The sequence below is a fragment of the Anopheles cruzii genome, chromosome 3, assembly GCF_943734635.1.
Source record: "Anopheles cruzii chromosome 3, idAnoCruzAS_RS32_06, whole genome shotgun sequence".
NCBI classification, from domain to species: domain Eukaryota; kingdom Metazoa; phylum Arthropoda; class Insecta; order Diptera; family Culicidae; genus Anopheles; species Anopheles cruzii.
The window spans coordinates 7431735-7441167 of NC_069145.1; the positions used below are offsets into that span (position 1 = coordinate 7431735).

At 56.1% G+C, this 9433-nt stretch overlaps 1 protein-coding gene across 1 annotated transcript; it reads right to left on the bottom strand.

Annotated features, from left to right (window-relative positions):
- Window positions 1–723: 723 nt before the first annotated feature.
- On the bottom strand, window positions 724–8166 carry LOC128269747 (interference hedgehog-like). The gene is made up of 7 exons (XM_053007149.1): window positions 7495–8166; window positions 7082–7431; window positions 6176–7002; window positions 3767–4579; window positions 3546–3703; window positions 1416–1698; window positions 724–1229 (listed from the first exon to the last, which is right to left on the bottom strand). The coding sequence occupies exons 1-7, from the start codon at window positions 8164–8166 to the stop codon at window positions 790–792; spliced, it is 3543 nt and encodes a 1180-aa protein (XP_052863109.1). The 3' UTR covers window positions 724–789.
- Window positions 8167–9433: the final 1267 nt, after the last annotated feature.

The window sequence follows — 9433 nt, forward strand, 5'->3', positions numbered from 1 at the left end:
CTATAAACTATCGTTAATCAGTGCGATTGGATCATCAGTCAGTAAGTAGAAGAAAGAAGGAAAAAAATCAAAGTTAGCATTGCGCGGAACCTAAAGACACTAAAGTTTCGTCCCTAGCGCAGTCGTAAGTGAAGCGGGAGTTTCCGGTTCGCCCGGAGCCAGGGTCATCCCCGTCGCTGTCTTTTAAAATTCTATTCCACTATTTACACCCTTTCTCCCTGTCTCTCTCCAACGCTCTTGCTCTCTCCGCCGCTGTGCCAATTGTCGGATCGGATGGAATTATAACACAACTCAACTATATCACTAACGCACGAAACCTAGGAATTAAGTACAACCGGAGCCCCACCTTCCACCAGCCTTCCCCTCGAACGATCCAGACGCCAGACGAAGTCACGCCAGACGCCACGCAACCACATCGTGCACGATCGCGAGCAGTAGTTCGAGGGGCGACGCCGGCACTCAGGAGATGAGCCGGTAGCCGTTGGCCCGCTCGTACAGGGCCTGCTTCCGGGAGTGGTGCTCCCGTTCGTGCCGCGTCCGGTGCTCCCCACTGGGGGCAGGTAGCATCGGCTGCTGCTGCGGCTTACGATGGCGGTTTCGCCGCAGAAGATACATCCGGAAAAAGCGACGTTTGCGCTTCCGGCTCGACGACGACGGTATCACATTCGATCGGCATTCGTCCTCCTCCGCCGGGGGCACGGCAGGGGCCAGGGTGGAGCAGGGGGGAGCGCAGGGTTCGTCCTCGTCCGGCCACCGCCAGGGCGGCCGGCCGGTGACGGGAGGTCATTCTCATACCTCAATACTGTTCAGGCTGCCCGAGGACATGTTCTCGGCCCGGCCCAACCGGGCGGCGGCCGCGCCCCGCTTCACACCGGCGGCGGCTCGCATCGGCATCGGGGACCGGGTCACCGTAACGCTCCCTCCTCCCTGTTGCTGGTGCAGTAGCTCCGAACTGGGACCGCGCCCGATCCGGGGGCTTCCCGGGACGGACCCGGAACCGCGCCGTGCCCGGCGGATGGAGGAATTGCGTGCCGGGGGACCGCCGCCGCCTTCCGCCTCGAGCATCATCTTCTGGTCGTACTGTGTCCCGCCGTTCGCCATCGTCCGGACGCCCCGCTCGAGGGTGCGGCGGTGCGGCAGCGACATCAGCATCAAGTGCTCCGGCGGCGGATGTGGCTGCTGCTGACCGAGCACCATCGGAACGCCGCAGCTGTTCATCGCCGCCGTCGCTGCGGCCGTCGTCGGGACCGCCGCCGCCGCCGTCGGTGGCGGCTGCGGCGGGTGCAGTGGCAACGGCATCGGCAGCGACGAGGCCGGAATGTGATGATGGTGGTGGTGCTGGTGCTGTTGGTTGAGGGAAATCGGTGGTTGGTGGTTGTTGTTATTAGTGACGGCCGCTTGGACCACCAGATTGCCCGCGGTGGCATCGTTGTCGTCGTCGTTGTTGTCATGGTCATCGCCGTGCCCGTCGCCGGCGACGGTCGCTTCGACGGCCGGGCCGCCATCGGTACGCTCCGGTTCCGCTTCCGGTTCGGCTGGCTCAGGTGGTGGTGACTGCGGCGAGCTGGCGGCGGCAGCGGCAGCGGCGGCCTTCTTGCGCCGCCACCCACCGGCCCCGCCGGGCAGGGACGCGCCGCGGTCGTGGTCGGCCTCGACCAGCGTGTTGGGCAGAAAGCGCAGCTCCATCACGGTGCGATTCTAGAACAGTCACGCTGATTTCTAAGCTAGAATAAAACGTCTTCGCAAACCGATCTACGCAGCAAGAACGGGGATGGTGGCTACGGGTATGGTTGGTGGTGGTGGTGGTTGGATGGCCAGAGGGGGATCGGGAATCGGTGATGGGGACGGTACGACCCGGTGACGGTGATCTCCGGGTTTCGAAAACCCTAACCAAGTGACAGGACATGACGCGCGCGCACGAAGAAAGGCGGTGGCAGCGAGTAACAGAACGTGAAGAAGGTCTAGAAGAGGTACCCAGAACGGGGACTCGCGATCGCGATCGGAAACGTGTGTCCTTAAAGTGATCACCGATCACTGTCTTCGGCCATGTTGCTACCGAAACGGAAGTCGGGGCGCCAAAGAAAGAAACGGAGAAGCAACGATCGAAGAAGAAGAGAGAAAACAGAAGAAACCAGTAGCAACATAGAGTAGAAAAACAGAGAAAGAGAGAGAAGAGAGAGAGAGAGAGAAAAAAACAGTTTCGGTACGTGTGATCGTTTCGGAATCGGTGGTGGCGGACACAAACGGGGTGTAGCGGCGGCTGCTGTTACTTTCGCGGGTCAGCAGAGATCGGTGGGGGAGGGTGGTTAAAAACTTCAATGGCCACGCCGATCGCCGACCGATCGGGCGGAAGAGATCATGTGAAAAGCGGTAGCGCGGGTTTTAGGTTGGATTTTTTTAATGCTGGATGATGTGATGATGTGGTTCCTGGTGGGAGGAAGTTTTCGAGGTGGTGGGTTATGGGGACGGATCGGGGCGGGTACAGAAAGGAAGAAGTAAGCATAGTCTGAGGCCTAAACCCTCACGGCGATCGTAGCGACGGGCGACGGGCGGTGCGACAACAACAACAACAACAACGACGACGGCGGCGGTCTCTTGGTGGGTTCTGAAATTTTGACTCTTGTTTTTCTTTTTTTTCGTTTTGTTTAATTGTTTGTTTGTAGATTGTTCTGCGGCTAGGTTTGCAGCGGGGGCCAAGGGGGCAATCTAAATCGATCACTATCGGATAAAGCGGAAGGAAACACTAGATACGGTACACGGAAGGTGGGATCGACTGAACAGCGATCGACTATAGCGCATGCATGCGGTTTGCGTTGAAACTTGCAGATTGCAAAAATTATTACACAAAACTCGAACAAAGTAAAAGAAAGAAAAGCTATGACAACGAAACTCTCTAACAAAACGTATACAGAACAAAATGAAAAGCATTGCAAAAGTAAAAAAAAATGTGAACACCTAAAAACAGATAAGTGAACTAAAACATGTCGCAAAAAATGAATGGAATGGATAGAAATTGTAAAAGAAAGTAACACAAAGCAACAATCAGCAAACTAGTTAATCGACATCGTTTGATCGGAAGCTAACAAGAAACGAATCAAAACAGAACGAGAAACAGGATAACGAACAATCTGACAAAACAAACAAAATAACTTTTTCTATTTTTCTGTGCCAAAAAAAGGGTGTAAAACAGAGCATGTGAAGCCAAAACGGGTGTGTCTGTGAGTGTGTGTGCGGAATGAGCCCTCATGCGGCCCTCGGTAAACCGATCACCGATCGCTTGTCCGTGAAGGAGTCGGAACCAGTCGGAGCAGTGAGCAGAGTGTGTCAGGCAGGCGGCAGCGTACAGGGGACGGAGGTCACATGCACTACGGAAAGCGGGTGAGCTGGTTGTTAGCTACTATAGATGGTAGTTACACTATAGGGTCCACTACTAGCGCGGAAGGTCCGGGTTAGTAGAGGCATAACACTAACGGTGTGGCGGGGACGGGTTAGACGGAGGCCAGCGCTACTCTGTTGCGGCTCTAGTGGCAAACGGCGGCCGTTACCTTGTCGCCGTCCTGGGCCAGCGGATTGGGCGTGATGTTCATGCGGCCGTTCATGCCGTTGGCGCGCGTTTTATGATGGACCCGGGCGCCCCCGTTGCTGACCGGGCCCGCGAACCCGTTCTGATCGACCGGGATGTGCACCTTGGCGTCGGTTTCATCTAAAAAAAGGCAAGAGGAGCGTTAGCGAGGGTCGAATACCTGATCGAGCACCGTTTGAATACCTGCTCCGTGGCCACGTTTCTTCCGCCGGCCAATGCAACAGCACAGCAGCAGCACGATCAGACCGGTGACGATCAGCAGACAGGCGACGACGAGCATGTAGTTCGGCACTTCCTGTCGGCCGTCGGCGCCCTCGGACGCGGCAATGACCGTCGGCACGGTCGGTGGCGGTGTGGGTGGCTTCAGGGTGCGGCCCGTCAGGATGGCACTGAAATCGGACGCAGCCGCAGCGGTAAACGATTGCAGTTTGAACTCGTACGCCGTGCCCGGCTCGAGGTGGTCGATCTTGAAGTGGCGCGCGGTGCTGCTGTCAACCGTGGCCTTCGAGTACTCGCCGGCCGTCGTGGCGGCTCGATAGTACGCGTAGAACCCGTCGATCGGGTGCGGCAGGTGCAGCGGGAACTGCCAGTGCAGGACGACCGCTTGCTGCGAGACGGGCTCGATGCGGGTCAGCGTGGGCGCGAGCAGATGGCTCTTGGTCAGCCCAAGCTGCGAGCCGCGCTGCAGGTGGAACTTGCCCGAGGCGGCCCCTTCCTTGTTGTCGTTGTTGGAGTACACGGCCACGATCCGGAACCGGTACAGGTGGTCCGATTTCAGGTTGTTCACCTCGTACGAGCGCGTGTACGGCGGAATGTCCTCGTTCTCCGTCATCCACTGGGTGCGTGCGACGTTCTTCGCCGGGTCACCCAGCATCCGGTACTGCACCTTGAAGAACTGGATCGGCAGCCCGTCGCTGGAGGGGACGGACCAGCGCACCATCACCGACTCGTCCGAGAGGCGCGTGATGTTCGGCCGCGATGGCGGTATCATCACGACTGTTTGGGGTTGGGAGAGTACCAAAAGAATTGAGAATCGTTAGTGATGCACACTTAAGTAAGTTGTTCTTCACAACTATAACGTCTAAAAACTGGAGAAAACTATTATAAAATCGCATCAAATGCTTGTCGAAGCTCGCGCTGCTATCATGCTTTGGGAAAATCGTAATTTCCCAACAAAGAACGTCGGAGGACTCCAAAAAAAAAAATTACACGCAAATCAATCAGCTGAATGTGTCCTTATACGCCATATCACTACGTTTGAAGGCCTTCGAAGATCCAGAAGATTGGAAAATGGGTGAAAAACCGAAAAACTTTGCGTGAAATTCTGCTCGTCAGGTACAAAAGGAAGTCTTTTTTCCATCAGATCGTGATTGAGGATGGAAAGTGGATTCATTTTGATCCTAAAAAAATCCTAAAAAGAAAACATCACGGATCAGTTCGCAGAAACCATCCACTTCGACTGCAAATCTAGAACGATTTGACAAAAAGACAATGCTGTGGGGCTGATGGAACCAGAAAGGTGTGGTGTATCACAAGCTCCTAAAACTTGATGAAATCATTAATTCAGATCGCTACTGATAACAAATGATCTATTTGAACTATGCATTGATCGAAAAATGAGCAGAGTGGACCAAAAGGCACGATAAGGTAACTTGGCTCCATGACAATGCGCCTGGACACGAAGCAAAAATGGTTCAGGATACAATCAAAGCACTTGGCTGTGAGATGCTTTCCCCCTGCTGTATTTACCAGACTTCGCTCCTTCCGATCATCATTGATTTTCATCGACTGGATGACTAATTGGTTTGCTTCAAAAGACGAAGAATTCGGCGTGGCAGAGAGATGGTAGAAATGTGTAGGAATGGCACATACTTTGAATAAAATAGAGTTTTTCATTTCAAGGCAATAAACATGTGATTTCTTTGAAAAAAAATATCCTTTCTTAGTTTTAAACACCAACTTTGATTATTTGATTGCCATCGCAGTAGGCTTGGTAAAGCCAAACCTGCACCAAACCGTAGTACACTCTACGGTTTAGTGCAGAATTTTTGCATGTAAGTAGCGGACAAAAAGTTACATAAAGCAACGTACTGCATTATATTACAAAATTAATCCCCTGCCCCCCGTTTTAGTGCCCATTCGACATGTCTAAATCGAAGAAGCCCAAAGGAGCAAAGGCGAAAAAGAAAGCGGTCAACCCGAACGACGTCTACTGCGATGACGAGCACTTCGACGAAACGCTTGCCATCGTACGCATCGAGCACTGTCTGCACTGTCCCATCTACCGGACGATGGCCGAAAGGGTATTCGAGCACATCTGCCAAACCGTTCCCGGCACCAAATTCAAGCTGATCCTCAACGAGTTCGATCGATTGGAACCACGCGACGGAAGCTTCGAGATATCGATCGCACGGCACTGCCGGGCGCCGGCCCGGCCCATCTGGAGTGGACTCGACCGAGGTCCACCACGACGTGAAAAGTTCCCCCCGCTCGACCCGCAGCTAACGGCCACGGTACGCATCGAAATAGAATCTATTAAACCCTTCGGAGCCGGCTTTGGAGTCGCGCGGCTCTAGTTCGCGGCACACTTACGGTGTTTGTGTTTTTTTCCTCCCTTCCGCTTCGGCGAATGCTCTCCGCCCACCTTCGCCCCGGACGGGACGGACCCGAGCGGGGCCGTCCCAAGGCCGCCTGGAATCTGCTTCGGGTTGACCTGCAGCAGGTTACCCTCGCTCGCCTCGCCGACCGCGTTGCGAGCGAAACACTGCACGATTCCGGCGTGCCGCTTCTCGACCGACTGGATTACCATCCGGGACCCGTTCGATCGGATCAGTGCGTCCCACTTCGTGTAGTCCCCGTTGATCATCCAGTAGATCTCGGGCCGCGGTGATCCCCGAGCCACACACTCCAGCTCCAGGCTGTCACTCTCGTTCGTCAGCGTCGACCGGGGCGGCGCGATGATCTTCGGTGGTTCCAGCACCGTCAACCGGACCGCGTGCGTGAGGGCGGGCTCGATGCCGTTCTGCAGCCGGCACAGGTACACCCCGTCGTCCTCCGGGTGGACGTTCGACAGCTGCAGCCCGTAGTCCTGGATGCGGGCCCGCGCATTCAGCGGGATTCCGTTCGCTCGGGTCCAGCTCGGCACCGGGACGGGGTTACCGATCCCGGGGCACTCGAGCAGGGCCGTGTCGCCCGGCAGGGCGGACACGTTCACCGGGCGACTGATGGCGCGCGGTTCCGAGCGGGCCACGTAGTCCACTTGGACGGTAGTTTTCTGCGGCAGGATCACCTCGTTGCCGGTGATGGAGTTAAGGGCCGAGCACCAGTACGTGCCGGAGTCCCGCTGCGTCAGCGCGGCCAGTATGAGCCGCCGGCCCGGCTGCAGCTGCGTCACGTTCGGGTAGATCGTGATGCCGTCCCTGAAAGCGATACGAATCGAATCGGATCGGATTAGTGACCGGAGCTAAAGATTATCACCGTGCGCCACTCGTAACGCACTTGTAGTAGCTCCAGATTGGCGGCGGGTTCGAGACAATTTCGCCACAATCGACGATAATACTGTTGCCGGGGTACACCTTGAAGTGTTGCTGCGGAATTGTCGGCAGCACGCGCCGCATCATCGTCGGCGAGCGCGGATCCGGATACCGGCCGCCACCCGTGGCGACCGACATCATGTCCGCTTGGTCCGCCACCGGTCCGATCGTGGCGAGAGTTAACCGGGCCGGTATCGAAGCGATCGCCGACGCACCAAACCACGCCACACACTGGTACTCTCCGATCGTCCCATCGCTGACTGATACCCGCAGCTTGAAGCGCCCGTCGACGGTGCTGACGTTGTAGCCGGATTGCTAAAAAAACGAAAGAAGGCAGTTCGTTACTAAGGAGCGTACTGCGGCGGACCAAGTGCTTACGTTTTTGCCGATGTACACGTAATCCTTCCGGTTACCGGGCGTCCCTTGGGCCCGAAACCGCCACTCGAGCCGCTCGGGCACCAGGTTGAGTTCGCACTCGAACAGCACCTCATCGTCGGCCGGGGCGATCGTCGACTCGGGCGAGCGGATCATGTACACCCCGATGCCACTGCTGCTGCTGCTGCTGCCACCGGGCCCGCCGCCGTTGTTGGACCTAGACTGCGATGACCCCGGCGCCGAGGATCCCGAGTGGTGATGGTGGTGGTTGTGCGGATGCTCATCCCCCGACGCCGCCGCTCCCTGGTTCCGCGCTTGATGGTGATGCTGCTGCTGCTGGGCGTGATGATGTGTGTGATGGGTTGTGGCGGACGACGACGGTGGGTATGACTGGGCCGGAGACCCCAGCGTCACCCAGAGTCGATCGCTAAGCGCTAGGCAGAGTAGAAGCACCACCGACAGACCACCCGGCCACCCGTGTGCTATCCGTCGGAAGTGTGCCGTGCGGCTGGTGCGGTGCCGGGGTGTCCGGATTGTTGTGGCTTCCTCTACCGGTAGCGCTGCCCTGGGAGCTATTCGAGACGACGTCGGTTGGTTGGTTCGTTGGCTGGTGGACGGGCAGTGATGGCTGGTGACGCCGTCACCGAAACGATCGTCGTGGACAGCGGAACACATATCGAAGTTTTCCTCCCGCAGACCGGCAGCCTAACACATGTCACCTGGAACGGAAAAATGGGGCGGCAATGTTGAAAGGTTTCATTAGCGGTGTGTGTGTGTGGTTTTGAGGTTACGGGAAAATCGGGTTCAATCGAGCAGTGGCGGTGTCCCCAAAGAGACCGGAAGAGATCGGAATCGCATCGGAGTGGTCGGAGCGCCCTCGGTACCGAGTACCGGGAGTGGTTGTGTGTAACTTCAAACCACGCTTCCGTGTGGCTCCGGCGGTCTGGCAATCGGATACTGCGAACCGTAAGTTCGGCATCATATTTCTTCGATTAATCGACGAAAGTCTGCAACGCAGTCACTGTTTAACAGGCCGTTACGCAACTCAAAACGTCCCTCTCTGAGTCTTGGTCTGAGAAGTCTTGGTCGCCGCGGCCAAAAGCAATCTCATAAACAGTAAAATAACATTAAGACACTCTAGGGCTCCGTAAATCCTCAGAACTACGACTAAACTATTTCGGGGCCCAACGGGCCCTGAGTTTCGAGTCGAATGCAATCTCGCCAACCAACGAGGAGCCGGACCGCGGGACCCAAACAAGTTCTAACCTTTTCGGGTTTATATCATCCTTCTCGTCTAGGTATGTGTTTTGTGAGAGGGACTCCATCTTGGCGTGAGCTCCACGAGTGATTGATGATGGATTAATCACATCGTCACGGGATTCTCGGACCAGAGTCAGCGCAACGGAGCGTGGCGTTGTGATGAACTGTTACACTTTATACCAGGCGCCGTGCCCGGCGCGTGTGTCGATGGACCTCGATGGGCAATTAATCTTTCCCCAAATCGGAGAACCTTCTTTATTTGTTTTCGATCGGACCGCAGAAAGGATGATCGACGGTGGGACGGTGGGTGGGATTCGTGGAATAGAACCTCGGGGAGTATCCGTTTGGAGGAACCCTAAACAAATAGGCCTCTGCGATAAGCAGTGGCCCAGGTTCTTGGTTACAGACTATTCCCCGAAAAGTGTTGCCCTATCGTTGAAGTCACTTCAGGCGGGTTCCTAGTTTCGAGTTGATGCAATTTATCTTCCCGGTGCAGTCGCCGATGGGAGAAGATCACCGTAGAAGCATATCGTAAACAGCATGGAGCAGCGCGGGGGTCTTCCTTCCGGACCGGGATCGTGAGAATGTAAGCAAATCACCGCACCAGCCGAGCCAGCACTCATCGCCTGCAGTTTGTGTTTGTTTTGAATTACCGGCCGGCCCCGTGATTAGTCAGCCCGGA

Excerpts from the sequence above, each read along its gene's own strand:
- LOC128269747 (XM_053007149.1), bottom strand. The coding sequence starts at position 8,166 with ATGTGTTCCGCTGTCCACGACGATCGTTTCGGTGACGGCGTCACCAGC. Across the intron at positions 7,003-7,081 it reads CCAATCTGGAGCTACTACAA|GGACGGCATCACGATCTACC; the intron begins GTGCGTTACGAG and ends TATCGCTTTCAG. Across the intron at positions 1,699-3,545 it reads TGGCCCAGGACGGCGACAAG|AATCGCACCGTGATGGAGCT; the intron begins GTAACGGCCGCC and ends TGACTGTTCTAG.